At 41.3% G+C, this 20563-nt stretch overlaps 1 protein-coding gene across 2 annotated transcripts; it reads right to left on the bottom strand.

The window, feature by feature from the left end:
* Positions 1 to 405: 405 nt before the first annotated feature.
* Positions 406 to 20241, bottom strand: grhl2b (grainyhead-like transcription factor 2b). Of its 2 annotated transcripts, none has more exons than XM_085148309.1 (16): positions 19864 to 20241; positions 18005 to 18176; positions 17144 to 17211; positions 15381 to 15753; positions 14705 to 14763; positions 14410 to 14566; positions 13544 to 13655; positions 9845 to 9939; positions 6052 to 6210; positions 5165 to 5222; positions 4849 to 4988; positions 2671 to 2708; positions 2418 to 2509; positions 1562 to 1647; positions 1369 to 1433; positions 406 to 1279 (listed from the first exon to the last, which is right to left on the bottom strand). In XM_085148309.1, the coding sequence occupies exons 1-16, from the start codon at positions 19881 to 19883 to the stop codon at positions 1165 to 1167; spliced, it is 1809 nt and encodes a 602-aa protein (XP_085004435.1). In that variant the 5' UTR covers positions 19884 to 20241; the 3' UTR covers positions 406 to 1164. The 2 variants fall into 2 exon arrangements, with proteins under 2 accessions (XP_085004435.1, XP_085004436.1); XM_085148310.1 differs by lacking the exon at positions 19864 to 20241 and adding an exon at positions 19575 to 19857.
* Between the last annotated feature and the right edge of the window lie 322 nt (positions 20242 to 20563).

Raw genomic sequence — 20563 nt, 5'->3', positions numbered from 1 at the left:
TAATGCTTTAATGAGATTTTAAATATATATATGTATATATATATACACTTATATATATATGTATATATATACATATATATATACATATATATATGTATATATATATATATTTTTTTTTTTTTACATTTTTTTCAAACTGAAAAACCAAATGGTTTAACAAGTTTGATAAAAATATACCTACCCTAGCATAGTACAGCTCTAGCTGCTGTCTTTGACTCTAGTTCTATTCATTGTGTTTAATGTTGAGCTGCTTTGAAATGCACAAAGAAAACACACTTGTATATGTAATTTATTAGTTTGGCAACCAGACTTTTCTATTTTTAGTCTAACAGTCTTTCCTGGTGTACTAATGAGCATGCTAGCATTTAACTCACAGACTCCTAATCACAGTTTTGCCAAAAAATGATATCGCCATATCTTTATTAATTTTTCAACACAACCAAACACTTGAGTTTCCAACAACAACAGCATATCGCTTGTCTCCAGTGAGATTGTTTTTAGTCTTCAAATGTTATTCTCATTTAGGACTAGAAATCATATTTATTTTGACCTGTAAATACTACAACACGGCTGAAATGAAGGGATATGACATTTTAAAACTTAACGAGTACTGTTAAAGAGTACTAGTTAAAAGTCACTAAAATGTAGCACTTGAAATTCTTGGATAAATTGCTGAAGAAATTTAAAATCTCATTAAAGCATTAATAAATAACATCTAACAAAAAAAGGCCAGCATGCAAAGCTACTAAATTACTTGGGGTAAACTAAATCAAGCTGCAGCTAAATACAGTACATCAGGCATTTCACAAGTCTACTCCTGATGTGTTATTTGGCAACATAAAGTCTGTACAGAATGAGGATAAGCATACATATTCTTTTATACAAAACAAACATGCTGTAAAACTGGAGAATATGAATCTGTGGTCCATCATTTCACCCCAAACCAGTTCATAGGAACGTCCTTTCAACAAGACAATCAGGAAATGCAATTTGCTTCATAGTGTAACAGTGTGGGAGAGATATCACGTGTTTCCACGTTGACCTCAAAGCATCTGTACAGCTCCAGTGGACTGTCTCCAGTAATGCCAGTCAGCTTATCAACCAGTCACAGCGTCTCTTTTGATTTTTTTCCCCCCACAGTCTCTTGAGTCAGTTAACAAGCTGTCAAATCTCCGTCAGCATGATCTTGAAGGCGTCTGCGTAGCTCTCGATGCTGAGGATGAAGGTGTCTTCGTTGGAGTAGTGCTCGATGATGTTATCGTCCATGTTCACCAGGATCCTGCCGCAAAAACAGCAAAAGTTTGATTTCGTGTGGAAAAAGTTCAAGCTCCAAGTTAGTTTACTCTTCCTTTTGTTTGCCTCACTCACCCTTTCTTACTTTTCTTGTACACCTTGGCTATCCTCTCCGTGGGCACGCCATATTTCTCTGATATCTACCGATGAGAAAAAAACCCAGAAAGCAGCAAAAATAAAAAAGCAGCTTATGAACAGGCGCTCGGGCTGCAAACAAACTGTGCCTTTGACATTAGTTCCCACGTACAAACAGAGAGGCATCACTCACAGCATCCATCAGGCCTCTGAGCGTGGGAGACTTCAGCATCAGAGCGTCGAACACCTCGTCTGTCTCCTTTCTGACATACAGCAGCACTGCAGACAGGAAGGAGGAGAGCAGGCCACCTTTTAGTTTATATACATAATAATGTGCCTATGATTGGAGTGCACAGACGGAAGCACTTAGAGGTATTGTGTTTGCGCGTTTGTCAAACTAATCAGCAACCATTTATGAATCCTTTTACTACTTTTCATCTGATGTCAACAGTCCTTCGGGGCCACACAAACACATTTTGTTTTTGTGACATTTTACAGACTAAATAAGCGATCAGAAATTTGAAAAATGCAGTTTCATAACAGCCGGGAGGCTGTAAAAGGAGGTGGTGTGACTCAGTGAACCTTGCAAGGAATGAACTTTCAGCCTCACAGAAGAAGAAGAAGAAGTGCTTGGAAGAAATGAAAACGTAAGCATCAGTGAAGCTCCAGAACAGCTGCTAAATGTACCTCTATCTGCTAACATACAGAAGATTACCCGGTGAGACAAATCATAGATGCTTCTGAGAGTGGTTTCATGTTGCTTATCCAAATAATCAGTTAAATCAAAATGATCGAATTGTTATTAAGCATAAATAGTGCTGCTCGTATTACGTATGATGGAAAATATCTGGATGGAAAAGGTTCTGGGCACGGTGTATCCCTTTCTTGGGCCTGATTTGTTATAAATTGCATCGTTAATCATTAGAAATGTCAAACTCTCTTGCGTATTTCCCTGCTCTCCTTCCTGGACTTTGTCATTTCTAGAAGGTCACTTAAAGAAGACAGAAGAGATGACGTCCAGGTGTAGGAGAAGGCGGCCGTGCTCGTACCTCTCTTGTGCGCCTCCTCTTTGATCTGCTTGTGAGGAGACGGGCACAGATCTTCATCTGATGACCTGAACATCCTCTTCACCACCACACTCCTGTAAACACAGAACAGCGTCAGGTCAAGCGCAAGCACGTCTTCTTTTTTCCATTGCGGTGATGTGCACTTCCCCTGCCCGAGGCGGCTATCTTCAACTGCTTTCATTTCCATGACTTATATTTGTATGAAAACAGGAGTTTCGTGTTGACGCGTACTCACCCTTCTCTCTCAATCTCCTCTGTGTTGAAGGTAAACACCTGAAAAGGAAGCGTTGGGTATTAGTGGCAGAAATTAATCTTATTGAAAATATGAAAACATGCAGAAATAAATCTAAAAGTCTTTGGAATTTTCTATATTTATGCACATATACGATTTACATGGCTCCTAAAAAAACAGTTAAGCAAATGAGAGGAGAATATTTTGCTCGGTTGTTTTTGGAGAAACTTCTCGAGTAGTACAGATTTCTGTTGGGGTATGTATGTGAACCTTCTAAGATGACTTCACCCCGTGTTCAAGGTAACTCATCAGGTGTAATGCTCAGAGTATATTTGACTCCACAATGTTGATGGATTTCTGAATATAAACTGGACATTTAAGGTCCATTTCTACTGGATTAGGAACTTTTAGGACTTGGATAGCAGGGCTTAGCTCAAGCCGTGTTCGGTTTGGGAGGAGAACCTCTGACCAAGGAACTCCTAAACCCTGCCAAAAGTCCTCTGTGAAGAAGGAAGACTTTTACAATGGCAGAGGTCGCTGGGGAAGTTAAGAAGCTGCCCAGTAGCAAGGCACCAGGTTTGGATGAGATTCTAAAGGCAACAACTGGTGAACCATCTGGTTCTTATATAGCTTTTCTAAACTCAAAGCACTTTACACAACCTGCTCATTCACACAAGCCCTTCTTCTATCTAAGATTCACACAGATTTATATTCCGATGGATGCATTAGATTGAAGCAACCAGGGATCCAAACCACCAGCCTTCCAGTTAACAGGTGACCTGCTCTACCTCCTGAGTTACGGCCACCCCAAATGATTTTCATGTGCAGGGAGGCTGGGCTGAGCCTTAGGGATAGGGTGAGGCTCTTGAAGGAGCCTGGAGTAGAACTGTTGATCCTCCAGGTCAAAAAGAGTTTGTTGATATGCTTTGAGATTTTGGTTAGAATGCCTCTTGGGGGCCGTAACACTATTATACAGGGTGGTGTATCTTGCAGTAAATTTTAAAATCCATGCTGAATGAAAAGTTTTACATGCAAATGTGTAATGTGTCCCATTCCAGACACGCAGCATATGTCCATACAGTAGTCAAACTCGTCTCATGCAAGTATGTCTGGAGTCACGGCTGCTGTTCTGCTTCCCCAGCAAAGAGGACCTGTTTTGATCGTTACTGGTTAAATGGCTGAGGAATGAAAGCACTTTGAAATCGGATTATTCTTTTTGATACACCCTGTATATCTCGTCAACCCTGGGAATGCCCCAGGTTCCCCCAGGAAATACTGGGAAGTGTTGCTGGAGAAAAGGATGTCTCGAATACTGACTTCCAGAAAGCAGGTTAATTTTATTCTTCTTTGACTGTATAAATTATAATTTGCTTCTTATATTCATTGTTTCATCCTTCCGGGCACCGATCCAGCAAAATAAGGAAGGATGTTGAATTCTTGCGTGTTTGGATTCAGTGTTTTCATTTCTCCAAACATAATGCTTCTCTTTTATACCCTTAAACTTTATTTTGGGCTCCTCTGGCCAAGAGCAGATGGACAGCAGTATCGTTCTCTTGTAGCCTTCTTGTGCACACCTTTGTTTTTCAGTCTTGTGCTAAGCTGTTACACATCTGGAGTGATTTTTATGAACCCACCGAGTCTTTATTTGTGTCTGACTGTATATTGATGGAGTTAAAACTCCTCAGAGACGCTTCAGTAACCTTTTCCAGCCGTAGGAGCAACAAAAACCCTTTTTCATAGGTCTTGTTTGCTCATGCCACGATACACTGCCTCCACAATATTATAAGGATCAGACCTTGATCCTTGCTCGCTATATAAAAACATGGTATCACTTCACACCCGATTCTCATTTCACCTGCTAATCCTCAAGGTTCACATACTTTCACCACTCACAGATAATATTAATGACTGAACATTTTCATATATTTTCATCTCTTTTGTTTAATTCTGCCAAAGACAGACTCGAGGTAAGCTTCCTCTCAGCCTGTAGGCTCTGCAGGCACGCCATTATTTGTTCCTTTTATCCAGTTTTCTTAATAGGTCTTTGTTTATCCCATTGTGTTCCTCTTTCATGTTGCAACCTACTGAGTTGGGGTTACATTTTTGCAAAAATACAAAGTTTGCTTTTTTTCTTTTCTTTTTTTAAAAAAAGAAGAAGAAGAAAAAGAAGAGGTGACCTACCTGTCCGGCTCTCTGCAGGTTTCCAAAGTGAACATCGGGGATGAAGAGCACGGGCTGGGCATCCAAGTCGGTCATGGTCTTGAAATAGGTGGTGTCGGACTTCTTGGTGGCACTTATCACCCCGACGCCTCCGTCTTTCCCTGGAGATAAGTCCAAATGAAAAAAGCAGAATATGAATAGCACCAATTATTACTTATGAAGGGGAGATATATTCACAGTAATTTGCAAACCTCAAACTGAACCCTGGAGCTATAATTTTCTCTGATAATTTTTTCATTTTCATTCAAAACTAAATTATTTCTCACTCGGCTCGTACCTTTTGACTTCTTGCGTAACAGTTTTCTCTCCTCATCCCTTATTTTCCTCTCAGCTCCCTGGAAACAAAAAGAAAAGAGACATCAGTTTGTGTATACGAACAAGCCTCAGAAAAAAAACACATCTGTGTGTGTGTGTGTGTGTAAGCTTCATTTTGTGCAGAGGATGCATAAGCTGACCACTAGAGGGAGGACTGATGTCATGATATAACTGCCTCACTGCAGCTACCTGTCTGAATATTTTACAGTGAGTGCGCCTCTTACTGGTAACTCCCAGCAGCTCAGAACACACAAGTAACTTCAGCTTAATGACTTCACGTCAATGCCACATGAACTGAGACAAAACCAGACAGCAGTTAAACTCACAGAAGCGTATTTCTGTTCAAGCTTCTGAATTTAGTTCACTGTTTCAGCTGTTATGTAATCTGTACAGAAAATGAAGGCACAAACTTCATTTATAGTCCTTTAAACTAGGTGCCTTTAATTATTAAAGAAACAGCTCACAACAAAGATTAATGAGGTTGTTTTTTTTTTAAGTAAACAGGTCACAGTTCATGAAAAGAGTTTTTGAGGGTATTTATTGTCACCCTGAGTAACACAAGGCAAGTGCATTTTTATATCCATTGTATTCAAGAAAAGGCAGACACCTGATATCTCCATAACTGGGCAACTCACACCAAAACAATCTAGATGGACAAGAACGGCATTATAGGCCAGAGGGTAAACATGCACATGTGCGATTGGAGTGGACTGTCCCTTTAAAATCTCTCCTGAGAAATGAATGAGTCAAGAAAATAAGAATTATCAAACTCACTAAACAAATAAGGCGCATTTGGTTCTGGCTAAAGGACTCCACATATAAAGAAATACAGAAGAAGTGATCTATCACCTTGTCACAGAAGACCTTGATCTGTGAGTAGGCCCTGTGCAGCGGCCTGTTGCTGCGGTTGTTGTAGCTATAAGTGTCAATCTGGATCATCAGAGGAAGACCCTTCACCCCCTTCTGAGACGAGAAGTCTGTGCTCAGGCAGTTCACTGTGATGAAGATCTTCAGGGACACAGAACAAGGAAGGAGAGGTGGAAATGTTAAAATACTTTAACTCTGCAATTTAGGAATAAAAGTACACTCAGTCCTCACTTTTTTAGATACGCTGCTCTTTAACACAGATATCCAATCGGCCAATCACATTGCAGCAACTCAGTTCATTTATGCATGCAGACATGATCAAGACAACCAGCATCAGACAGCTGTCAGACAGTATTTCAGAAACGGATTTACTGGGATTTTCCCACACAATCATCTCTAGGCTTCACAGGATGGCATCACGAGCTCGAATAACTATCTTTACAACCAAGGTATGCAGAAGAGCAGCTCTGAATGGGCTACAGCAGCAGAAGACCACACTGGGTGACACTTCTGTCAGCTGAGAACAGAAAATTTAGGCTGACCAAAATTGTACTCTGGAAGATTGGAAGAATGTCGCCTGGTCTGATGAGTCTCAACTTCTGCTGCAACTTTTAGATGGTGGAGTCAGAATTTGACATAAACACCATGAAACCATGGATCCATCTTGTCTTGCATCAATGATTTAGGCTGCTTGTAGGTGTAATGGTGTGGGGAAATTTTCTTGGCACACTTTGGGCCCCTTAGTACCAATTGAGTATCATTTAAACACAATGTACCCATCTTCTAATTGCTGCTTCCAGAAGGATAACACGCAAAATCTCAGATCACCCCAATGAATTCAGATGTACTCTGATGGCCTCCACAGCCATCACATCTCAATCCCACAGAGCACCTTTGGGATGTTGTGAAATGAGAGATTCACATCACGGACGTGCAGTCAGCAAATGTGCAGCAACTGTGGGGTGCTATCATTTCAATATGAATCTAAATGTCTGAGGAATGTTTCCAGCACCTTGTTAGAGTCTGTCCATATTTAAATCCCAAAGCAAGCCAATATGTTTTAATTTTCAAACTCAAATGTTCGGCATACATAGTTTTGTCAGCTCTGAAACACCTTTAGTTAGCCAGTGGGAGCCTTTCCCCCCCCTTTTTTTGACAGACACTTGGCTGTTATGTGTCTAACAAACAAAATTCCTTTCCCCTGCGATGTGTTTTCTTCTCAGCAGATAAAAATCAAAAGTACAGAGATAACAGATCAGTGAGAAACTGTTTTCTTTTTCATGTGGTGGTGTTCCCATCAGTTAGAAAAAAAACTTTGTTATGTTTCTGCTTTTCTTGTTCGTCAAGCCTCGGCACACATCGTCATCAATCTTTGGTCTGTGTTATAAATGTGCAGTACAACAAAAGCCAAGGAGGTTGGTCATTAACTTGAACCATAAAAACTCCATTAGCTACAGCAGCCAAGAGGAAAGCCTGTGGAGAAGAGGCAGGGTCAATGCTAAAGCGCCATTCTTCTATTATTCTCTGCTCTGCAGTACTTCTCTCACTTTTATTTTCTCTGATTTTTCTATTTAAACACCAAAGCTACAACCGTTAACTGCACCACCCGTTTATAAATGCATGGCAGAGCAAGGTGAGCCGCTAAAAAGAAAAGAAGAAAATTGATAAAGATCGAGTAACTGTTTCTCAACAGCACCCTGTTGGAAGACTACCAGCTTAAATCCTTGAGATGACTCAGTTCTACTCATGTACTTTAGTGACATGTGGGAAGATTACTCGGCCTCATAAAATGAAAATAAAATATTACATGGGAACTTATGCTGTGCACCCTCTCTGGTTTCTACTTATGATGCAATAAACTCCATTAAAAGTTTAAAATAATAAATAAATATAAGAAAAATAATCAACTACTTGTGCAAAAGGCTAATAAATTTTTTTTCTCTCAGAGTAGTTTGTTTGTCTTCCCGTACAATAATAACTTTTCTCTCTAGACAGATGGGCTCTTGTGTCTAAATATTATGTAGCATTGGTCTATTTTTATGCTCGGGCGGGTCAAATACTCCTGTTTTAACAAAGCTGTGTCTCTCTGATAGACACAAGGTGTTTTTAGGCTTCAGTGCCGTGACCCACGGGCATTAGAAAATAGTGAAACAGGTATGTTACACTCAACTCATTACAAGGTGGTGCTTGCAAACGTCCCTGGCTGTCACTGGGCAGGCATCATTTTTCAGTCTGCAGGGATAATGGTGTAAACAACCATATTGTAACCCAAACCACAACCTCTTCTTAAACCTAACCAAGGAGTTTTTGGTATCTGCACCTAACCTGTGACTAAAAGCAAAGGTTAAACTGAATGGAAACAAATAGAAATAAATCTCCCAAAACTGGGACAAAAACTGTGATTTCTTGGTGACAGAACTGTGACTTCTGAATGCAGCTCAACAAAAGAAGGCCAATAACTCTTAATATTTAATATTTTCCACTGCTGATGAGTCAAATCAACAATGTCAAAGGACATGCTGACATTATGCAGGGCACACTATTTAAACGTTGCATCTGCAAGCCACTGTGCAACCCACCATCACCCAAGCCCCTCTTTTTTCTGCTGTGTCTGATGTCGCAACTGTTGTTCTGGGTTTTGCAGCTGTTTTGATCTCTTTAGGCTTCACACAATAGAACAGTATAACAGTTGTAATCTTCCTTTGACTAAAGCAGCACCTGATATAAGTTTTTCTTCAAATAAAAAGCACTTAAAGCAGGAACCTCTGTTTCAGGCGTGCACACCATATCATTTGCGCTTTACTCTGAAAATAGTTCTATTGTGTTTAATTGAGGCTCAGCCTCTGGGTGTTGTGTTCTTCTTTATTGCCTTACATCTTATTCATTTGACAAGCAGTGTTTTTCAACTTGCTATCAGGCATATCAGGCGTGTAAAAACATATCATGGAAGTGAAAAAGACTCTGTCTCTTTAAAGTCCTCCTGGTTTTCTTTTAGTTCTGACAGAGAAGAGCAAATACACTAAACTAGCAGGGCAGTACACCTGTTTCTGTGGTTCAACATGCATACGTTCAGGCTCAATAGTTGTGCAGATTCAGAGAGGCAAAAAGAGTGACAGAAGGAAAGAAAGACAGGAAAAGATGAACAGACAGCAAATATTTATCTAGAGAAGTGAGCTTGCATTTTCTCCAGCACTGTCTTTGTCCCCAGGCTGCTATTACAATGAAAGAGGCACACAACACGGAGTGATTCACACAGTCGCTGGTGCTCACACAGAAATGAGGGCAAAACAAACAACAGAGGGTGGGGACGGAGACTAGTGTGTGTGTTGGCCCTTGGGGGCACTCTGGAGTTCAAACACCGGCGGGGCTCCGTTTAAGGAGTGGCCACAAAGGAGGACAAACAGAGCAAAGCTACGCAACACTGCCCGGCAGTTTTATGACACGCAGTCAAAACCACTCCGATCACAGCGGCAGAAACCATTTGCCAACGTTTTAGGAATCAATCGTCGATTTCAAAATGAGCGTAAGGGCGTTAGTGATGCCTACGGGTCGGGCAGGTGTTTGCATCACATTCGAAAGTGCTTTTGTTTGCCAACAACTGAATCAGCTCAAAAAACCTGTCCCACTGCTTTTTCTTATTTCCAACACGCCTCCAGCAAGAGTAAATACTATGGAGTAGTTTCTGGGAAAATTACAATGACATTTATTTCCTACACACACACACACACACACACACACACACACACACACACACACAGCCGTAATAAATTTGTACCTTGGCCTCTTCGTTCACATCCCAGGTGAAGGAGATGGCGTTGTAGGCAATTTCTTCAATGTTGCTGATCGTGTTGAAGCTCTCCTTGTAATCAGCTGTGGGGACACACAGGGACACGGTTCATTTCAAGTATGAGTTCTTCAGCAAACAGTCATACCGCCCCTCAAACCGGTCAATAAAAGCAGGTAGCTATTGTTGTTTAAGATAAGCAATGAAATGACACGCTTCACTTTTGTGAGATAAAGCCTTATCAGCAAGAGCAAACAGAGTTTCGGGCTTCAAAGGCAGCAGGAGGAAACACAGAAGACTATTGGCCTCAGAGGACCACATTAAAAGCCAGTCAGATGAGTGCATCAGATTCATATTGTTGATCTGAGACTTACAAACAGGATGGACTTGCAGGGCTGTGGTATGCTGGCATAATGACTCATATGTGGCCTGGGATTTTATTTCAATGTAAAGAGTGAATCATGACAATAATTCTTATAAAAATTGTATTTACGTCTGTCTATTTTAGCAAAGAGATTTCATGCGTCCCTTCATTTTGAGGATTTAGACTGTAAAACTGTGGAGAGATTTGTGCTCATGTGGCCCATTTCCAAAGGTTTATATTGTTTTTCGGAAGGAACGCCACAAATATGCAGATATTAAGAAAGCATTGCCTGCCACGCAATTTTTTGCCACTAAGTAAAGTATAGAATGGCGCCATCCATCATCTCCAAGAAATAGCCTTGGAGTAAAAATCTTCGTGTGGGAGGATGAGATCCAATTGTGATCTAGGGCGAACTGTTCAGTTCAATGCCCCCCGCCCCCTTCTGTCAGTGACTGCTCATCTCCTCCCTCAACCTAACCACCGTTACAGCAATACTTCCTGCTTTCTGAACAGGTGCACAAAGCTGCAAGGCGAGCAGCAACATGTCTGTCTGCTAACAGCCCACTTTAAATAGGCCCATTCAAATGATCCATTCTGTGACGCTGCCCAGGGGCACGACGGATCCCGCCTCATCCCCACTAACCCCCACGACTCGCTATTCACCTCAGATCACCGAATATCTTCGAGTTACAGGCTGCGCGCAGTTTGAGCTAGCTGTAGCTGCGGGGACGATGGCCCGTCCTTGATTGCTGGCCTGGTTTGTCAGCATGATCTTTAACGAATGTATACTTGTAGAAAGATGAGCGTGTCCGTGTGCAGATAATATCTCTCGTCTCTCTGTTGATACATGATAACGATCTTTGTATCATATATGCACACCTATAAACAGAAACTCATTACACTAGCAAATGCCAAACAGGGTGTCAAAGAATTGCAGGCTGAAAAAGCTGCCACACTTCCTCCAAACAGACGCACACATGCGATTACATGAAACCAGCAGTAAAATACCTTTAATCTCCAAGTAATCATGTTAATGCTGAGATGAATTCAAGTTCTTGCTTTGCAGTTATCTGACGACTATTTATGTATTTGGATAATAAAATGTGCCATATAATCTTACTCTTTCTATAAACTGTGACAGTTAATGCTTAACTGTGTTTTCCTATGTGTCTATGAAGGGACCAGGAAAGCAGACAGCTACATTTGGTGCACCTGGGCAAAGCAGTCCTGGATAACAGAAACTTGCAAACTGAGGTTTTATCTTCTAGGATTGACTGGGTGCCTTGTCATAGCAGTAGCACAGTGGCTCTAGATCCCTTTAGAAGTACAGTTCAGCATTTTGAGAAATGTTGTTATTAGATGCCTCATATCACTTTCAAATCTGTGGTCACAGTCAGGAAACAGGAGGCTCTGTTTGTCATCAAGACTACTATACTTTCTGTCTGTCCTTAATACACAGTAAACCAAACAAACACGACTAAAAGTCAATAATGGATCTTCCACAGGGCTTTAGGAAAACATTTAATGCCAAGATACTGGATCCTGAGTTGGCCCACGTGAATCCTAGAAAGTGCTTTAAGTGCTCAACTCAGTTGCTGCCTCTGCAAGCTGCTTTGCAACCCATCCTCCATCCTAGCTCCTTGTCCTCATGCTATAACCAAGTTGCTGTGTATACATTTATCTTGGAAATCCGATGTCACTCCTGACCTTTGTGGGTCCAGACTTTATTTTGCTCTTGAGCTCCATGTGTATTTGTGACACACTAAATAAGCAAGCCACAAATACATAGCAGTGGTTGCACAGATTTCTAGTTTTACAGTTTTACTAATGTTAACATGCATTTGGATTGTGAAGTTGGAGTTGCTGGGGTTTCTCCAACTTCCTGAGTTGGAAATCTGACTTGAGGGGTGTTCCAGTTGAAAATTCGGATTTGGAAGTTGGGATTTCCCACTTCAAATTGAATCCTACTGTAGCTGCAACCTTCAAATCTTCTTTGTAAAGTAAATTTTTTAACCCAAACTTTTCAGGAGGAAGCGTGCATGTCATTACGTAATAAAAAGCAAGGTGGATGTAAAGGAAAAAAGGGGGAAAGGTTATTTATTCCACACATAACTACAACTACAAAACAAGCCTCCAGTTGAACTCTTGGTTATATGTTTATCTTACTATTATACCTTAAACAACTGTCAGAAAACTGTTGCTCCACATCGTGCTTACTTGCCTAACTTAATCTAGGCGTGCTGGGCCGGCCCAACCACACAGACCAACAGACAGACAAACAGAACAGACTCACAAAACCAGGGAGAAAAAATAGAGCACAACATTTACAAAATCAGCTTAAAAAAATCAAGAATAAACATTAAAAAGTTAAAGCTCATAACATATTATTTAAATGTGACTTAATATATTCAAGCTAAATATTGGCCTGAATTCTGACCAATATGTTATGTTATGTTATGTCCAAAATGTTAACGGGTTTGGCATCCTCTGGATCGTCTCTCCCGGCAGATGTAAAGATGTGTGTGAATTGTAGGCTGATTGGGACTTGTCTCGGGTTGTATAAATATAAGAATTAAGATGAAGATCTAAACTGGGGAAGAATTACTTCCAACAGACCACGACCAGCTAAGGTAACAGTGTGGCTAGCATTCCTCTCCCTGTCCCGACAAGCTGCCTGTGTCTGTGTGTGCTTCTCCCATCGAATTCTCCCACATACCTCTACAGCTCCGCTCTCCGAGCAGGCCCTAGCTTGTCAAAAGGCAAACCGCCTACTCGCTTCTCACACACACTCATTCAACAAGGCGTAGAAAAAGACGGTTCAAATTCAAATGCATCAACTGAAAATCGACGGCAGACAAAAGGTCAAAAGTGTGATGATTACGAGTCTTCAGATGAAAACGCGATTACCCGTGGGAAACACTGTGAGACGGAGTTTCACAACTTCAAGTTGAACCCTGCTTTGGATTATTGTTTTTCTCTCTTTTCACAATTTAGTATTCTGCTCAGTCTCCCAGGTAATGTGAAAGAGATTAGAGGATTTAAGTGGTGGGTCTCAGCCATACGTAGACATTAAGAGACTCAGGTGTGTGTGCGCGTGCGACGGCCCAGCCTCTTGTCTGATGGTGGGCAGCTGTACGGCCACAGACAGACATCTGGGTGGAGGCTTGTTTGCTCTCAGTTTAGCAATGCTGTGTTTATTGGTTAAGCACATTCCAGCATAAATGTGTCATCTTGTCCTTTGCTTTGTGTGTTTTCATTCACTCATCTGTTCAACATGGGAAGGAACATGAAGACAAAAAGACGGAGGGAGGCAGTGAAAGTCTCACCGATGTCCAGGACTCGCTGTTTGGCCGTGTGCTGCCGGGAGTGCCAGTACTTCCAGTATTTAAGCTGCTCATCTCGGTTCTTATCCTCACTGAACACCACCATGATCACACTCTGAGGAGGGAGACGAGACAGAAAACAAAACGTCAACACGACTTATGAGTCAGGCAACACCAGTCCTATCTGACATTCATTTTTATATTACAGCTTGGCTTTTATTTGTAACTTTGGACTCAGATTATCTCCAGAGATTTGCATCAATATAACAACAAAAAGGGGATGATCACCTCAAAATTTACCCAAGTTTTAATAAACTCTGTCCGAGTGATTAGGGTTAACTGTTTCCTGCTTATCCTAGCCAAACTGCTCACATCATAATGGCCAAGCTATGAAAGAAAAATCACATTTTATGAAGTTAAAGGCACATATTTTGCCTTTTCACAACTTCATACTGGACTCTATCTTAATCTGAGAGTTTATCTGCACTCTCCATCTGCAGCCAGAGCCGGGCCTTGAGATGACTACATTAGCGATAATACTCTTATTGACACCACAAAGAGAAAATAGCAGAAAATCCGCTTTAAAAGTGAACATTTGGAGGAGCTTGAAGCCTTTTAGCTCAAGGGGATTACTCCTGCATATGGTGACCTCATTTGGGAGTTTGGAAATGTGTAATACGATCAGCAGCCAATCACATAAAATAAGGAAAAGAACTTCCCCTTAATTTCTTACCTTTGTTTTAGCTCTGTTTTTGATCTCTACATCCAATTCATAACATCTGAGTTTATATTTTTTTATTTGAGCAATTTTAATTGCTACAGGTCATAATGCCAAAACAGAGATTAAAGACAGATGTGGACATGCTCACCCGGACTTTACTGATGGGGTGTCGGAGGCGCTTGTTGGTGCTGAGCTCGTTGAGCGTCACAGCGTAGAACTGGCCTTTGTTCAGGTAAGTCATTGGTCCTTCGCCCTGCTTCTGACGCAGCGAGCGCGTGGCGTCCAGCGTGTACTGGAAGCTGTCGCTGTACACACAAACACATTGAGAGCCCGATGACTGGAAATGACAATCGCACCGAAAGGCTCTTCTGGTTACAAAATGGTCTGCATGTGAACATTTACGCCACAGACACTGTGATAGCAGGTGGGCTTGAGCCACTTACATTCCCTCCTGATGAAATAAGAAGTCACCTGTGGCTAGAGAGGAAGGCGAGTGGTACTTCTGTTGAAAAGGCACAAAAACACAGAAAAAGAGGAAATTATTCAATATAAAGGCACATTTTAGAGGAACTGCTCAAACAATGCTGCAGGTGGAAAGACGTGAAGGTCCTGGTCAGCTGGAGACCTCCGAGCTACAGGGAGCACATCGGATGGACGAATGTAGTGAGCCTTTAACCTCTGAGTGATTCATATTTGTACATTTATCAGTCTCTGTCCAGCATATACAGTTACAAATCATCAGCAGTCCTCTTGTGTTACATTTCCTGTTTTAGTGCCTGCTTTATTTCTCTTCCCAGCATGCCTTCTAGCACCTCATCATTCATGCAGCGGTGGTTTATAGGATTATAATAACAACACAGCAAAAAGAAGAAAAGAAGCAGACCTGATCCTGTCATTGCAATGCATTCTGGTCTACTGAGCAGCTTTGGACAGTTGCTATATTCACTGATTATCTTGTAGATTTAGGCTTTTACTGGCATCAACAGCACATAAACTACAATGCCCAACAAGTTTAACTCCAACAGTGTGCTTTTTTTGTTCAGTGTTCCCTTAAAAAGAAGCCGATTCTATGTTTATCTTCATCAGTGTCTGTTCATGTCACACTCTTTCCATTCTCACCGTGTCTCGTTCCTCTTCGTACGGACTGTCAGGCGGGCTCTGCTCGTCGTCTTTGGCGTACGAGTTGTGACTGACCGTGGTCACCTCATACGGACTCTGTTCGTAGATCACCCGCGCCGAGTCTTCTCCTTCCACCCTGTAGTGAGCCCCCCCTCCTGGCATAAAGACGGGCGCGTATACCTCGGCCTTCACCACGGCAACAGCCGGAGAGCCTCCGTCCCCCGACCCCGTCGAGCCGCTGAACTGCTCGCGCTTGGTCTCCTGGTGCTCGGTGTTCAAGGACAGGTTGACGGGGACGGACTTGAGGACCTGAACGCGGTTGTCCACCATCTCCACCTCGCTTTGGCTGCTGGGGTTGTTTTGCAACATCGGCCTGAATAAAAACATGGAATTAATAGGATTACATGTGTTTCCTTGTGAAACGCACAAACTATTAGATAGTAAAATTATTGGGTGAGCTACATCTGGAGGTAAATGTCTGCTGCTCTCTTTACGGCCTCAACAAAAATAATAAAAAATAAATAAATAAAAAAAAATCATAACTAGCCCTGAAACTGATGTTCGTTTTAGTAAAAGAAAGGTTCCCTGTGGTGTCTTTTGTGACCTCTAGCAGCACTGTAGGTTTGAGTTTGATGTACGCTAAAGCAACAAATGGAATAAAACAGGTAAAACATGAATTCACTATAAATAGATATCTGTATATGAATATGCAAAATCTGTCTGCAGGAGGCAAAAGCTTTGACACTTTAGGAAGCTTTTTGGTTTATGAACAATCAGGTTTTGGTTGCATGCAGGTAAAAAGCCTGCATGGAGGGCATAAAAGGCTAAGCATTTGATGAACTGTGATCTCAAGACCATTGATTATTATCTGATGATGTTTAATGCAGGTTTTTGTAATTTATATGAATAAACAGCAGTGATTTAGCTGATTCCCAGAAAAATCACATTGCGACTGTATTTTGTGCTTCTTTGCTGTTTTTTTAACTTCAGGGGGTTGCTTTTTGGCTTAACTCTAATAAACATGGTTACACAGGGTTAATGCAGGTCTTTAAAAAAAATCTTTTTCAAAAAAAGTCCCTTTTTCATATTTTAAGATGTAAAAATGCGTTCGCAACTAAAATACAGCACATGCAGGTTTATGTAGAAGAAGAAAACTCCAATAAGAAGCTGCTTTCATTTAAAGGTTAGCACTAATTGGCAAGTCAGCGTTGAAGAGCTGAAAAATAATAATAAAATAAATGTAATGATGCTTTCAGGCACAGTTTCTCTAAACACTCACGCAGCATGTTGTCTAAATGGAAATGAGGCGATGTTTCCCTTTTTACAGATCAGTAAGTAGATAACAGCAGTTTGCTCCCAGAGCCGGAGCGTATTATATCATCAAATCTTTTGTATTCTTCTTTTTTCCTCAGGGAGCGGGAGCCTTTCATTGGCTTCAGTCCAGTCTGGGCTTCTTTCTTTCAGTATCAGTGCTTGGAGTGAAACAAGACTCACTGATCTGTGATATTTTCACACGTTCATGCTCCTGGTGTTTGTCTCATATCACTGCGACCTTAGATTAGATGACTCGCTACTATTGTAACGTAAAGCAATTTTTGAAGAAATGGCTTTTTCGTATTAAACAGTTTTCATAGAACATCTTTTTAACTGTCTACTTTTATCACACTGAGCGCCCTTGTTTGTTTCCACCTGCTGCTGGAAACGTCGACCACCATAGCGGGCGTATTTTCGTGGTGTTTCGAGCAAGGCGAGTGTTCACTGACCTCTTCTCCTGTTCCTCTGTAATTTCAGTGGCTTTGGAAAGTTGCAGAAGTCTCTTTTCTTTGGGCACCTACAGAGAAAAGGAGGACAGTCAAGTCACTCTTGGTCAAGCCTATAAGGGAGCTGTAGCTCCCAGTTTAGTGTCCCACATGCAACATGTCACCTGTTTACGTCAGACCTCTGTGCTGTGTAATGTTTCAGTCGGTTCAGTTAAAAGAGTTGTCATTGTGGTCTGATTTAACTTATTTGACAAATTTAAATAGAAAGGAAATGTCCAAAATATGTTAATTAATATGCTGCTCTATTTTAATTAAAAAAATATGTAATATTTTCGCATATTTGAGTTTATGTCCTCTAAAGTAAAAAAAAAGAAAACTTTAAAGTGTGAGACACTGAAAAGCATACAGTCCCCTCGGACATTAGCATTGTTATTTTGTATTTATGCTTTAAAGTTGACCTGTCATGCTCATTTCTAGCTCTGTATTTCTATCTTTGGACTTTGCTCAAGTGTCTTTACATGACAGTTGAAATGATCTTTATTTAGCTTTTTTAAATTATTATTTCATCTCCTTTCAGCCAGCTTTCCTCTGATTGGCTGCCCCTCACAAACAAAAAGCTCTAATCAGCAGGTGAGTGCCTGAGATGACCATATTGGGGATATCTGATCTCAGTGACATCATAAACATCAAGCAGTAGAAAAACTGTCTAAAACAGAGTGTTTAGAGCTTTTAGACAGGTCTTACTTGCACACACACCGAGTTCATTATCACTTTTGCTATGTTGAATGTTTCATTAATGGTACAGATGCATGAAAGAATCAAAGGCGAAGGACAATAGGTGCTCTTTATGAGGGTTTTGGGCACCTTGTAGTAGTCGTAGAGCAGACCCAGGGCGTTGGCACTGTCCTCGTCTCCATTGATGCTCATCATCGCCTTGGTGGCGGCTGTCAGCGGGTTCTCCAGGTACGACCGCCACGCCTCATCCTCGCTGGTGTACGCCCTCCTCTCGTTGGGGACCACCACTACCAGACGTTTGCTTGAGAAGCACAGGGATTTAAACACTGTTTTAAACATGTACAGTTTTTTTTGGTAGACGATCAAAAAAACATGACAACTGTTATTTTCAAGGCTGAACTGTGATGGATGAACTGATTAGCTAGAGCAGCGTTCACGCCTGTCTGTTTTTCTCTGTGTGTTTTCCTCTTTGCTCTTTAGGCTCACTTAAGATCAGATCAGAGACCAGTTAAATACACACAGTGTTGCCACAACATCTCTCTGAGCTCAGCCAATCACAGGAAAGGCTCTAAATGTGGCAACTTGCACAATGAAATGCTCCTGTCATGTCTGACAGTGGCCATTTTTCATTTGGCTTTTATGTTTGTGGCTTCAACACACTTCTAGACATTTACACAGGAAATATTAATGAGGATTTTTTTTCTTTCATAGATCTCTGTGTAAGTGTATGAAAGATCCGGTTTCTCTATTTGACATTCGTCCCTCCTGCGACCAGTGATGCAAACCTTTATACAGAAAATAAAGGGCTAACTGCAAAAGAGAAGCTCCACTGTGTCTTCCTTATACTGAATCACACAAAAAGGCACGATGGCATGCTTTCTTTACCCGGCTGCAAATAAATAATGCTTCTGCCTTTGGATCGAGCTTGTATTGTGAAAAAGGGTCGATGAGCGATATTTAGGAGTTTTGGAGCTTTAATCTGCTGGGTTTGAGTAAATGTTAACGCTGTGTGTCAAAATAGAGGCAGACACCTGCTGCTTCCACTTATGCGGGAGACAGCAGCTCTGCAGGAAAACTGGAAAATCAACTATGGGCAGCCACACTTTGACAACCATATTTGTTGCAACATATACTTCTAATAGTGATGATAATGGATGAAATAATAATTAATTATCGTGTTAGGAATGATCTAGGAAAATGAAATAAGGCATAAGATTATTATGTTATAACAATATTAGACACAATTACAATTTAAATTACACAGAATTTGGAGAAAGCAGGACACCTGTAACAATGGTCTGTATTATTAATATTATTATGATTGTTAAGGAAAAAATAACAATTTTAATTTTTAATTTTCAACAGCAAAATCCTTCTGACGCTATTAAAAATTTAAATAGCGTTTAAATCCCTGTGCTTCTCTTCTGCAGTCCAAATGTTGATTTCTTTAAAATAATTGTTAATAAATAAAGGAGTTTATATATCCCGTTAGAAAACAACAGAAGAGGCCAGCAGGTTTTACAAACTGTTCACACGCAGATCCAACACGCTCTCTAGGCCTTAAATAGGAGGAGGGAAGGAAACGATGCAATGATATCCAAAAGCAGCACAAAAAAGTATATTTTTTAGTTAAAGTGTTTAAAAATAACAGTCCTTGCACCCTGAAGGTTTTCCCATCAGTCAAAAATGGCGAATTCACCTCTAATGAAATCCACGGCGCCAAGCTTGTCAGCTTCTCCTCGAGGCCCTAGAACAGCTTCATATCTGTCATAAACAGTCCAAACGGAGCGAAACCGGTACGCGAGCCCCATTTTACACCTCCCTTATTTTTATTTTTTTTAAGTGTGTGTGTCCTAAACAAAGGTAATCCCGGGTTTAAAGCAGCTTCGTTTTAATAACAGACTCAAAAGAAAACACTTGAACAACTTTCAACAACCCCCCGCATGTAGAAATCAGCAAAGATCCTCTCCTCTGGCTCGATCACTTACTTGTCTGTCTCCTGTGACATATTTAGCTTCCTCTACGATTCTTCCTTGTGAAACTGGACTTTCAAGTCGGAGCAGGTAATAGAGTGAGAGTGAGTTGCCAGAAGTTGGGCTACAGGTAAGTCGACTTTTTCTCGCCCCGCTTCTTTTCTCCCTGCCCCTCTCTCCCTCTCTCCTCTCTCTCTCCCTGTGTTTGTGTTTGGCTTGCCTCTCCTCCGCTCCTTCCACCTGGGCAGGTAAGGCAGCAGCCAATCCCTCTGCGTCTCTCTCGCTCACCTTAAACGTAGATTACGGTGACAAACATCAGCGTGTCATACTTAGCGCATTGCGATATTTGCCTTGACTCTCTTTTAATGGCAGCCGGTCAACTTTGTGGCTCTGAATTCTTTCACAGTGGAACAATTGAGGCTGAGGGCGAGTCTGCCCGCTGATTGGCTGCTGTCGAGGGGAGAGGAGATCCGATTGGCTGCTTGGGGCAGGTAGAGGCCCACCTTACCTGCGAGCGAAGCAAAGACGCCGCAGTGACACAGAAAACGAGGACACACAGGAAACTGATTAGATTTACGGATTTTTACGGCTTCAGAATTGATTTGATTTGATTCTGTTATGATTGATTATGTTTGAAACAGGAGGACTCTAGGCGTGACTGTACAGCCTCAAACTGGCCACTCACTGCCTCAGGCTGTCTTTCATTCCCCCATCG

This window comes from Neolamprologus multifasciatus, chromosome 22 (assembly GCF_963576455.1).
Source record: "Neolamprologus multifasciatus chromosome 22, fNeoMul1.2, whole genome shotgun sequence".
Taxonomy (NCBI): domain Eukaryota; kingdom Metazoa; phylum Chordata; class Actinopteri; order Cichliformes; family Cichlidae; genus Neolamprologus; species Neolamprologus multifasciatus.
This window is presented reverse-complemented; position numbering and strand designations above follow the sequence as displayed.